The sequence below is a fragment of the Schistocerca piceifrons genome, chromosome 2, assembly GCF_021461385.2.
Source record: "Schistocerca piceifrons isolate TAMUIC-IGC-003096 chromosome 2, iqSchPice1.1, whole genome shotgun sequence".
Lineage (NCBI taxonomy): Eukaryota > Metazoa > Arthropoda > Insecta > Orthoptera > Acrididae > Schistocerca > Schistocerca piceifrons.
In genome coordinates, this window is record NC_060139.1 from 641,815,171 (window position 1) to 641,828,723 (window position 13,553).

General features: G+C 43.7%; 1 protein-coding gene across 2 annotated transcripts in view; it reads right to left on the bottom strand.

Moving 5' to 3' along the window:
• Nucleotides 1-12,416, bottom strand: part of LOC124777523 — a 202,934-nt gene extending 190,518 nt beyond the window's left edge. For both annotated transcript variants that reach the window (XR_007015744.1, XM_047252970.1), the window contains exon 1: nucleotides 12,301-12,416. Coding sequence is in view for 1 of the 2 variants with exons in the window: in XM_047252970.1 (XP_047108926.1) it covers nucleotides 12,301-12,378 (78 nt within the window). In the remaining variant the exon portion in view is untranslated. The remainder of the gene's footprint in view (nucleotides 1-12,300) is intronic.
• Nucleotides 12,417-13,553: the final 1,137 nt, after the last annotated feature.

Genomic DNA, 13,553 nt, shown 5'->3' on the forward strand with positions numbered 1-13,553 from the left:
ATGTGAGAAGTTGGGACTGTTAGTGTTTGCACGTGTGTTAAAAATTCAGCAAGGGACAGGATAACAGCATTGCTGGTTCTAAGGACATTTCAAAAAAAAATTTTTTGTGAGTGAACAAGTGGTGGTTTATGGACTTGCTATATTCTCCGCAAGACTCTTCGATGGTGATTGTGCACCTGCACAGTCGCAACAGATGGCTGCTGGCCGTCTCTACATGGACTACAGTGGGTCTGCACATTCGATGGCCCACCAATACCATTATTTCTACAAGGACTACAGTGGGTCTGCATCTTTGATGGCCCACCAATACCATTATTTCTACAAGGACTACAGTGGGTCTGCATCTTTGATGGCCCACCAATACCGTAATCTCTACAAGCACTACAGTGGGTCTACTCTGTGATGACCTACCTACCAATATTCTTCCGAACTTCGACTGACTCTGCTGTGGGTTTGCTCTGTTGTGGCCCATTACTTGTCTGCAGGTCAAGAGTCAGCACTGTCTTTCCGTTGGAAGGACAACACTACTTCTTCAAGACTGCATGGAAATCCACTACTTCTGTGTGCAATTTCTTTTACTAATGAGACTTTGTGAAAAAAACTGTAATTACTATTATGATGAACGATGAGGACTATCTTCGTGGACTGTGAGAAAATTTTAGCTTTTGACCAACAATATATCAATAAGTGTGTGCATTTGATATCTTTGTTATTGTAATTATGAAAAATTTTATCAAATCATTATTGGCCACTGCCCAAAACAATTTGTAAAATTTTTTGTGGGGAGCATGGGGGCTATGTAAGTAGGCTGTTTAGGTTTTCTTATTGGTAACGCCACGTAGCGCTCTGTGTGAGAATCACTGGCTGTGCTGTGTGCAGTCTGTGTCCAGTTTGCATTGTTGTCTGCCATTGTAGTGTTGGGCAGCGGCAGCTGGATGTGAACAGCGCGTAGCGTTGCGCAGTTGGAGGTGAGCCGCCAGCAGTGGTGGATGTGGGGAGAGAGATGGCGGAGTTTCGAAATTTGTAAGCCTGGATGTCATGAACTGCTATATATATTATGACTATTAAGGCAAATACATCATTTGTTCTCTATCAAAATCTTTCATTTGCTAACTATGCCTATCAGTAGTTAGTGCCCTCAGTAGTTAGAATCTTTTATTTAGCTGGCAGTAGTGGCGCTCGCTATATTGCAGTAGTTCGAGTAACCAATATTTTTGTGAGGTAAGTGATTTGTGAAACGTATAGGTTAATGTTAGTCAGGGCCATTCTTTTGTAGGGATTTTTGAAAGTCAGATTGCGTTGCGCTAAAAAAATATTGTGTGTCAGTCAAAGCACAGTCTTGTATAATTCTCCAAAAAGGGGACGTTTCACACGAAGCTACATATCGACAACACTTCCTGCCGTGCTCGTTGACCTGGCACCGCAACAAGTTATCCAGCTTAGACGCGAAGAGGTCTGGCGGCCCACCAGCTGGAAACATCAGCAACTGCCTTCGCTGTCACACCCCAGTAAAGTTGGCCACAGCAACGTTTCTCACTTCGAAGAGTCACACTGGTGCGCTGCGTCCGAGCTTACAAAACCACGAAGAGATACTTCCCTAGCCCCGTTCATTGCAGATTTTAGAAGGTGTCACTTCGCTACTGCTATGGGAGTTGCTACGGAAGCTGTTAGAAGGTGTCACTTTGCTACTGCTACGTGAGTTGTTACGAAAGTTGTTTTATTGTACTTTAGCTGGCATCCATCACCTTGGAAGTAGCCTTGCGCAGAGTCAATTAGTTTTAGTTAGTACGTTTCGCGATACAGTGCTCGTGGCTGCTTTGTTCATTTTAATTACGCGATTATGCAGCCCATAGCGCAGCAGCCGGTACTACCATTTCATTAAGGGAGATACGGTAAGCTGAGCCACGCTGCTCTTTTCTTTGCGTTCACATCCGGAACTCGTCATGGCTAACCACCTTCTTTCTCGCTATTTACCAACAAGAACAGATTGCCATTCTAGAAATGCCACTCTCTAGGGACTAGACGATTTATCATTTGTTTCTTACAGTTTTTCCTCCACGTAGTTTTCTTGTCCGACAGCAGGACAGCTGGATGGCAAGTCATCCATAACGGCGGGTAAATTTGCTTCCCATTGCGTAACAGGAACACCTCGCATTTACCGGTTTAGATAAACAACATACTTTGATTTATTTAAAATTGCTGTTTTTTTTGGTCTGTAGTTGTGGTTTTCTGCTTCCTTCCCCTTCAGTCTTTATCTTATTAACTCCGGCACTCAAACAATCGCGTTAAATGAACAGGTCTGATGTCTTCGTGATCAGCGGATAGAAGACTGGCAGATGAGGACAACTTTACCTGCTAACAGGGAGCGCTGGCAGGCAGGACAGCTGATTAGATTCCGTTCCATTCATTCAAAATTTACAACAGCGGTCGTCAAACTGCGGCCCGCGGATCACACGCAGGCCGAATCGAGTATTTGTGAGACTCACGGTTCTCAGTCATTTTTTTAGTAACATGCATCTAACAACTAATGGCCGAATTGAGAAACACCAACCAACCTTAAGAGCTTCCTGCTCAGGAATAAACCAAAATACTTACAGAAACAGTGAAAGTGTAATATGTCCTGTATTTTAATTGACGTTGGTAAATTCGAAAGCGAGATAAGTTGGCCGCTTACCTTAAGGGGAGAGCGGTAAGTAGCTTGACCACTGTTGGTCTATAGGGAGTGAGTGGGGGAATTTTCAGTTGTTTGTCTTCCAGTACTGACAAGTGACGGTCATGCGCAACTAGTACCGATCAGTTACTATGGTATACATTTTGACAGGGAAGCAACACGGATTCGTCAGACGGTTATCTTCAAATGTGCTACGTATTTGTACCAATGAATATGAAGTTAAATTAAGGCTTTTATAATAAAACGCAAGGAGTATAAGAAAAATGGCATTCAAAACGTATAGTAAAGCTTTGTGATCGTGTCTTACATTATAAAAAGGAAGATTAGTGTTGAATGTCCCATCGGCATAGAGGTTGGAGCAGTAGCTCTGATTGTGGAAGGACATAGGCCATGTACTTTCGAAGGTCCCAACCTGGCACATGCCGTAAGTGATTTACGGAAATCACGGACATCATAAATAAGGATGGCCGGATGGGGATTTGAAACGTCGTACTCCCGAATGCGAGTCCACTGTGCAAACCACTGGTGTCTCATACTGCATAGTGCATTTCAGTTTATTTTATTTTTTATTTACACTTTTAGTTTCGTAGGGCCAAATCTCCAAGGTCATGGAACATGTCAGTACATGAAATAACAACATAAAAGTAATAACAGACAAAATAAAATGTTTATGAACCCACAAAACGTAAAGTCATGAGTTTAAGTAAACGCAATCAACAATGTAACATAAGAATCAGCTTCATTTTTCAAGGAACTCCTAACCAGAATACAAGGATTGACCCATGAGGAAACTTTGGTTTTTCGATTTGAAAGCATGTGGATTACTGCTAATATTTTTGAATTCTTGTGGTAGCTTATTGAAAATAGATGCAGCAGTATATTGCACACCTTCCTGCACAAGAGTTAAGGAAATGCGACCCAAATGCAGATTGGATTTCTGCCGAGTATTAACAATTACTGCCCTTTGATTGTGGCACCATACACAATCATTATCCTGGCTCCAGGGAGGTAGGGTACCCTTCCCTATTCCTTCACTGGGGTAATTCCTGTCTGGCGCGTCCACGTCGCAGGGGTGGGCATCCTACACTTCAGTAGACGGGAGTGCTAGGATGGCTGAGTTCAGGCAGGGACCCAATCCCGTGGGGTATAACACGGAACCCATGCCCAGGGTTACGGGTGAAGACCTTAATGGCAGCGACGGAGGAGAAGGAAGACTTCGGAATGGCATAGCTGGCAGATGAGGCAACCCTCCTTTCTGGGGATTAAATGAGAAAGGAACCACTGCCTTGTGATGGAGGAGAAACTCCAAAGGCTAAGGAAGACAACCCCAACAGAAAATCCTTCCTTGCGTTAGGCCTAGCAAGCCAGTAGGAAAGTCTTCATATATTGCTTTCAAAACACAGACGAGCCACGGAACGAATCACTCAGGATTTGACCCCGCTGCTTCTTCAAGTACTGGTGCAAATGATGGGAGACCTGATGATATTCATCAGTACAAGAAGATGAAACCAACTGGACTGAAAAATAACCTAAATATTGGCACCCTTAATATATTAACCCTTAATGGAAAAATGGAAGAAATGACAGATGTACTAACAGAGAGGAAGTTAGATATATTGGGATTAAGCGAAACAAAGTGGAAGGGAAAAGGTGAGAAGAATTTGAGAGGAGGAGGAAAACTGTACTGGAGTGGGAATAACAGGTCTGGTAGAAATGGTGTGGCAGTGATGGTGAATAAGAATGTACAAAGCTGTATTAAAAATGTGAGATATATATCAGACAGGATCATAATCTTAAACCTGAGACCCCAAAAGAAACACTAAAAGTAATCCAGAATTATGCACCTCAAGTGGGATGTAGCGAAGAAGAGAAGATGGACTTTGAAAATGTGTTAGAAAACCATATAGAGAGTGCTAATACAGTGATGGGAGATTTTAATGCACAGGTAGGCAAAGACAGAAAGGGATTTGAGCAAGTATTGGGATGTTTTGGATATGGAGGCAGAAATGAAGAAGGGGAAAGACTCCTGGATTTGTGCCAGAGGAATAGAATGAAAATAGCAAACAGATGGTTTATGAAGAGAGAAAGTCATGTCATCACCAGATACAGTTGGGATGGAAGAACAAAGAGTGTAATTGATTATATTCTAGTAGATAGGGAATGGGGAGAGAAAGTAACAAATGTGAAGGTAATTCCAAGTGTGAGTGCAGATGGAGACCATAGATTACTGGTGGGACAATGGAAAATGATTCAGTGTGTGAAAAATAGAAAACAGAAGAAAGTGATGAGGATACGGGATTGGAAATTGAAGGAGAGTGAATGTGCTGAGAAGTACAGAGAATTAATCACACAAAAATTTCCAAAAGAAGTTTTCTGCGATGTAGAAAAAGAATGGAGTTTATTTAAAGACACTTTAGTCGAAGCAGCACAAAAAGTATGTGGCAGAACATCTGGAAAGGAAAAAATAAGACAGACAAGTTGGTGGGATGATACCACAATCCAAGCAGTTAGAAGAAAAAATGGAGCATGGAGAAAATGGTGGAAAACTAAAAATGATGAAGACCATAAAAAGATATATAGAGGAAAAGATGAAGTGCAAAGAAATAGTGGAAACAGCAAAGAAAAAGGCATGGGAAGAGTTTACAAAAAAACTTGAAGAAGATGTGAAGAGCAATAAGAAAATGTTCTATAAAATGATGAAAAATAAAAGGAAGGCTTCTGAAGTACCAGTAAAGATGGAAACAGAGGACGGTACCATTATTAAAGATCCAGGGAATATAAAAGATCTCTGGAAAGAACATTTTAAGAAGCTGTTAAACGCTGAGGAACAGATACACGAGGAAACAACAAATAATGGAGAAATTGAGAGACGTTTGGAAGCAGAATTAGGACAAATTACACGGGAAGAAATGGAAAAAGCTGTGAAGAAGATGAATGGGGGGAAAGCCTCAGGACCTGATGAAGTATCAGTGGACATGATAAGAGCAGCAGGTCCAGTGGGAGTGCAGTGGCTATATAGAGTACTATCAAGCATGTGGAGAAATAGTAAAATACCTGACGACTGGAGAACAGGAGACATTGTTCCCATCTTCAAGAAAGGCAATAAAAGACTTTGTAAAAACTACAGAGGAATAACCCTCATGAGTCATACAGCCAAGATTTTTGAAAGAATTTTACTGAATCGAATAAGTGAAAAGATAGAAAAGGAGCTGTGTGAAGAACAGCATGGGTTTAGGAAAGGAAGGAGCACGATCGACCTGATATTTTCTATCCATCAACTGATGGAAAAAAGTTGGGAGTATAACAAAAGGATGATAATGGTTTTTATAGACATAGAAAAGGCATATGACTCAGTTGACAGGGAAAGACTCTGGGAAGAACTGAAGAAGATAGATATAAAAGATGGATACATTAATGTTATAAAGACAATGTACAGAGGCCACAATTGTAGAATTAGAACACCATTGGGGAACTCTGAATACTTCGAAATAAGACAAGGACTTAAGCAAGGAAGTATTCTATCTCCTGCGCTTTTTAATGTTGTGATGGAGGGAATGAATAGGGCAGTTAAAGATATAGTAAAAGAAAAAGACAAAAAGATGATTTTTGCAGATGATATGGTAATATGGGGTGATAAAGAGATAGACGTACAGTTACAGCTTGATGCTTGGAAGGAAATAATGAAAAGGTATGGATTAAAAATAAATAAAGATAAGAGTGAAGTAATGGTATTTGGAAGAGAGAAAGGAATCAACGGAAATACTACCTTGAATGGAGGACCCCTCAAAGTGGTAGAAAGTTTCACTTATTTAGGGAGTGAAATATCTAGGGATGGAAGAATAACTAACGAAATTAATAGGAGGTTACAGAAGGGAGGCAATTTCTACCAAACAATAAAACATCTGATTTGGAATAATGAAGTTTCAGAAAGAGCAAAACTCCTTATGTACAAGAATTATTAAATCCCTATTGTCACCTATGATGGAGAAATATGGACAATGATAGAAATGGACTGGAGCAGACTGCAAGCAGGGGAAATGAAATTTCTCAGAGCAGTTAAGGGAAAAACAAGAATGGACAGAGTAAGGAATGTAGAGATTAGAAAGGACCTCAAACAAGAAAGTATGAGAGAAGAAATTGAAAGAAAGAGATTAAGATGGTATGGGCATGTTAAGGGGCGGCATGGACAGAAACTCCCCAAAATTATGGAAGAACTAAATATGGATGGGAAAAGACCTCGAGGGCGCCCAAGAACACGGTGGAAAATGGGAGTGAGAATATCTGTTGAAAGGAGAGGTGTGACCTGGCAGTAAGTGGAGGACCGAGCCAAATGGAGAGGACTCGTCAGCACCCAGACCCGGCAGTAGCTGGAGCGGGATTTCGGATATAGATATAGATTAACAATTACTGCTACTGATCAGTTACTCATCCGCTCACAATGACAACACAAATATACTCCGCCAGACAATTATTGTGTCACAACTTTCGGGTCACTGTTGGTGGCAGCAATCTGAAATAAATAGCAGTCGACATGAGGTGTTCGGAATGGTGCCGATTTTTAATAGTCAGTACTTGGTGCCAGGTGAAAAAGGTAACCGGATACGTCCTAAAATCGTGTCGTACCTCCTTTTGCCCGGCGGCGTGTAGCAACTCGACGTGGCACGGACTCAACAAGTCGTTGGAAGTACCCTGCAAAAATCTTGAGCCATGCTGCCTCTACGGCCGTCCATAATTGCGAAACTGTAGCCGGTGCAGGATATTCTGCACGAACTGACATGTCGACTGTGTCCCATAAATGTTCCATGGGAGTTATGTCGCGCTATCTGCGATATCAAATCATTCTCTAGAACTGTTCAGAATCTTCTTCCAATCAATCTCGAAGAACTGTGACCCGGTGACATGGCACATTGTCCTCTACGAAAATTCCAGCGTTGTTTGAGAACATGAAGTTCGTGAATGGCTGCAAATGGTCTCCAAGTAGCTGAACATAACCTTTTCCAGTCAATTATATTTTCACTCTGACCAGAGGACCGAGTCTATTCCATGTAAACACAGCCCACACCATTATGGAGCTGCCATCAGCTTACTCAGTGTCTTGCGCACAACTTGGGAGGAGGGAGGGTGGGGGGAGATTTCTGCGCCACTCTCGAACTGTTACCAACTGAAATCGGAACTCATCTAATCAGGCCAGGGTTTTCCAGTCGTCTAGCGTCCATTCGATATGGTCATGAGCCCAAAAGACGCCCTGCAGGCGATGTCGTGCTGTTAGCAAAGGCACTCGCGTCGTTCGGTTGCTGCCACAGCCCATTAACGCCAAATTTCACCTCACTGTCCTAACGGATACATTCGTCGTACACACATTGATTTCTGCGGTTATTTCACGTAGTGTTGCTTGTCTGTTAGCACTGACAACTGTACGCAAATACTGTTGCTCTCGGTCGCTAAGTGAGGGCCGTCGACCACTGCGTTGTCCGTGGTGATAGGTACTGCCTGAAATGTGGTAGTCTCGGCACTCTCTTGACGCTGTGCATCTCGGAATATTGAATTCCTAAACTATTTCCGAAACGAAATATCCAATGCGTCTAGCTTCAACTACTTTTCCGCGTTCAAAGTCTGGTAACTTCCATCGTGTGACCAAAGTCACGTGGGAAACCTTTTAACATGAATCACCTGAGTACGAGTAACAGCTCCGCCAATGCACTACCTATTTTGTCTGCGCGATACTACCGCCATCTACGAGGGGCGTTCAGAAAGTAAGCTCCGTTCGGTCGCGAAATGGAAACGACTATGAAAATCCGATAAAGCTTTGCACAGATGTGTTGGGTAGTGTCTCTAGTATAACCCCAGTTAGCATCACGTCGCTCTTCTCATTTCTGAGCTCGCAGTGAGTGCGTAAAGATGTCTAGAAAATAGTGTCTGCCGCCAAGTACGAGGGCCTGGTGAGAAATTTCGCCTGAAGCTATTCAGCTAACATTACATAACTGTCGTGCTGTTTCTTCTTCAAGACAATTCTCAGCCGCATTCTGCAGGGGCAATGAAGATGCTCCTGCATCGTTTTCAAATGGAAATGTGAGATTACCCGCAATACAGTCCGCAATTGTCTCCCCCTGAGTTTCATCTCTGGTCACATGAACCGCTGTCTTTGAAGACAACATTTTGGCACAGACAACGAGGTGTAGGCCAGCGTGGAGAATTGGCGGAAAGCACTGGCGGCTGCCTTCTATGATGAGGCTATTGAAAAGTTGGTACAACGCTATGACAAAAGTCTAAGTCAGAACGGCGACTACGTAGAGAAGTAGCTGAAAGGTGTAGCTAATTGTTACAAGTAAAACATTTCTGATGTTCACTGTGGTTTCAATTTGGCAATCAATCGGAGCTTACTTTCTGAACAGGCCTCGTATATACAGGGTGTTTCACAAGTCATGGTGCACATTTCTACAGGTTGTAGAGGGGACTTAGTAGATGAGTTTTACATAGGGACCCCAAGTCCGTAAACGGTTCGTTTCCTTGTTGCAAGGAAAACAAGAGCGACTCAGCCCCACGCCCTATTTTTCTTACGCAGTTCACCTGTTATGATAGGCTACCTATATTCATGAATGGTACGATGACCTCTGTTTCTACCTCCGTTGTTTTCATGCTTCCTGGTGATGCATCTATTGAAATTAAAGTGACTAGTACTGCAGTAACAGAAAGCCTGAGTGCACTTTCGCAAAGTACATCGATTTGTTGTTAATTTGCGGTGAAGCTCGACGTAATGGAAGAGAAGCTCAACGTCTGTACCACGAGTACTTTCAAAATCGTGTGACTCAATCTCATCCATGTTTTCCAGAGTAGAACAACGGTTGTGGGAAAGTGGAAAATGCACAGCAAGTGATAGAGCAAATTGTGGGGATCCAAAAAGGTGGCGCACCGTTGTACTAGTAAAGGGAATGCTTCATCAAGTGGAAGAGAACCTATCGACGAGTTCTCGAGCCACTGGACGTGACTTACTTGTGTCTCACTCGTCTGTCTGGCGTGTTCTGCACGAACAGAAACTCCACCCCTAGCACCCTTAGAAGGTACACGCCATGCTACCGGCAGATTTTGTGCCACGTGTCAATTTCTGTACTTGGTTTTTACACAGTTGTGTGGATTTTCCTCAGTTTCCAAGGCGAATTTTGTTCACCGACAAAGCGCGTTTCAAGAGGTAAGATGTTTTGAACGCTAGAGATAACTACATTTGGTATCAAGAAAACCCCAAAGGCACGTGTACCCTATGATTTCAGCACACCTTCGCAATCAATGTCTGGGCAAGCATCTGCGATGGTTGTGTGACTGGGGCATGCCAGTTTCTTGGTATTTCTGCAACAACCGCTGGCGGAGTTTTTGGAAGATGTGCCATTGGACATTCGGCACTAATTTTGATTCCAGCATGATGGCGCGGCAGTACATTTTGCAGTTCGCGTACGAAAACATCTGAACGGAGTCTATGGGGACAGGTTGCTCGGTCGAGGTGTACCGCACGCTTGGCCACCAAGATCGCCAGATTTAACCCTTTGAGACTTTTTCTTGTGGAGCCACGTGAAAAGTCTTGTTTACGAGGCCCCTGTCCTGTCGGAGGAAGATCTGATGACACACGGATCATGCTGCGGCAGAAACGATTAATCATACACCATGTGTGTTGGACAGAGTTTATGCGAACATACTGTGCAGATACACTGTGTGAACCGAAATAGATGGTCACCATATCGAACAGCTGTTGTTATATCACAGCAAATGAAACTGAAAGGTATACATCTTGTTTTCCTTGTAACATGGAAACGAACCGTTTCCGGACATAGGTTCCTAAGTAAAACTTGATCTGCTAAGTCCCCTCTACAGCATTTAGAAATGTGAAGCATGAATTGTGAAACTTCCTATATGTGCATATCGCCATCCCACGACTTTTGTCAGTTCACTGTGTAGCTAGTTTATTGGGAGCTCATAACGTACAAATTTATGTGGGTTATAAGTTAATAATAACATAGTACATAATGCCGCCCTAGGTTCCGCCCCACAATGTCAGTATTGGCTCTTGCTTAAAGAAGTTTGACGACCACTGATCTGCAGTATCTGGAACAGAATTGTCTGTCAAAAGTCGCTCTCAGTTTGCGACACCAGGCACTGGGTCATTCATGCGCTGAAGCGCGAAAGAAACATGCATAGGCATGCACATTCAAATACAGAGATATGTAAACAGACAAAATACGGCGTCGCGGCCGGCAACGCCTATATAAGACAACAAGTGTCTCGTGCAATTGTTAGATTGGTTACTGCTGCTACAATGGCAGGTTATCAATATTTAAATCAGTTTGAAAGTGGTGTTATAGTCGGCGCACGAGCGATGGGACACAGCATCTCCGAGGTAGCGATGAAGTGGGGATTTTCGTGTACGACCATTTCACAAGTGTATTGTGAATATAAGGAATGCGGTAAAAAATCAAATCTACGACATCGCTGCGCCCGGAAGAAGATCCTACAAGAACGGGACCAACGACGACTAAAGAGAATCGTTCAACGTGACAGAAGTGCAACCCTTCCGCAAATTGCTGCATATTTCAGTGCTGGGCCATCAATAAGTGTCAGTGTGCGAACCATTCAACGAAACATCGTCGATATGGACTTTCGGAGCCGGAGGCCCATTTGTGTACGCTTGATGACTGCACGACACAAAGCTGCACTCCTCACCTGGGCCCGTCAACACTGACATTGGGCTGTTGGTGACAGGAAATATGTTGCCTAGTCGGACGAGTCTTGTTTCTAGTTGTATCGAGCGGGTGGACGTGTACGAGTATGGAGACAACCTCATGAATCCATGGACCCTACATGTCAGCAGAGGACTGTTCAAGCTGGTGAGGCTCTTTCATGGTGCGATGCGTGTGCAGTTGGAATGGTATGGGACCCCTGTACGTCTAGATACGACTCTGACATGTGACACGTATGTAAGCATCCTGTCTGATCACCTGCATGCATTCATGTCCATTGTGTATTTCGACGGACTTGGAAAATTCCAGCAGGACAATGCGACTGTCCACACACCCAGAATCGCTACAGAGTGGCGCCAGAAACACTCTTCTGGCTTTAAACACTACCGCTGTCCCCATACTCCACAGACACGAACTTATTGAGCATATCTGGGATGCATTGTAACGTGCTGTTCAGAAGAGATCTCCATCCTCTGGTACTCTTACGGATTTACGGACAGCCCTGCAGGATAAATGGTGTCAGTTCCCTCCAGCACTATTTCAGACATTAGTCGAGTCCATGCCACGTTGTGTTGCGGCACTTTTGAGAGCTCGCAGGGTCCCTACACGATATTAGGGAGGTGTACCATTGTATTTTACTCTTCACTGATATGTACTGAGACGAATTGTCATAACTGTGAAACTGACAATAAATAGTTACAAATAAGTCGCAACAATAAACAACAAAACGAAAGCATCTCATAATGTCAAACATCAGTTACAGTCAATCCCCTGGGGAATAACTGAAAATAGACAATACAAACGATTTGTTTGCTTTAAATGATCATTCCACTATTCATGAGCTTTCATCTTGCTACACCGGGTAGAAGAGCTTAGTATACATCCATATGGAGAGCAAAGACTTACGCTGTTTGCGATGTCGGCTAGAATGGCAGTGGCGGCCACGCTGAGCGCCCACAGGGCAAAGCGATGAGCGTTGTTCATTCTGGAAGCAAGGCGCGCACCATGTGTGGTCACCCAAACCAAGGCCCAGCTTTTAGCCGTCGTCCCATCCACTGCGCACTGTATCTGATGAGAGCGGCACGCGGAACCGTGGCATTGTTTCCTGTGCACGCAACAGTCCAGGCTATCTATCTCATAAAATCACACTGCTCTCTGTTTCGCAAAGGTCGTCCTGAGCCCCTACTCTGTACATCTAGTTAATTCAACACATAGCTTTAGGACATAAAGCAGCTACCCAGGTAATGACCAAATACATTTACTGAGGCTTCGCCTGAACCATAGGGCTATCGTTCGAGGAAGACAGATACAAAATAAAATTATAAAAGAGGAGAAGAGCAGATGGAAAGGGAAAACAGGGAAGGAGATCTCATTTTACACACCATTCTCTTTAGTGATACAGGAAGTCTGAACAACCATAAACTGGGAAAAGAAAGACGCAGTGCATGTTAATGGGATATAACACACACATCTTCCGCTTAACTGATAACCTTTTTATTACACACATCAAAAAAAGTTTTGCATCACCCCGGTTCCTAGAACTCCTGAAGATAGACGTTGACTGTGGATATCGTATCACAGACACAGTCCCTCTGACTGTTCAGAGACGTCACTAAACGCGCCCAAAGATGTAAACAACCATGCATGAGCTGTGTCTATTAGACGGAGGTGGTCCAACAGCCGATCAGTTCCAGTCATTCCACCAGGAAGGAGGTACACGGCTCATGTTGTCTGTAGTTCAACCATGCCTAGACGGTCAATACCGCGGTGCGATCGCGTCCTCATTGTTACTCTGTGTTAGGAAGGGCTCTCAACCAGGGAAGTGTCCAGGTGTCTCGGAGTGAATCAAAGCGATGCTGTTCGGGCATGGAGGAGATACAGAGAGACAGGGACTATCGATGACATGCCTCGCTCAGGCCGCCCAAGGGCTACTACTGCAGTTGATGACCGCTACCTACGGTTTATGGCTTGGAGGAACCCTGACAGCAACGCCACCATGTTGAATACGTGCAGCTACAGGACGTTGTCTTACGACTCAAACTGTGCGCAATAGGCTGCATGATGCGCAACTGCACTCCCGACGTCCATGCCGAGGTATATCTTTGCAACCACAACACCATGCAACGCGGTGCAGATGGGACCAACAACATACCGAATGG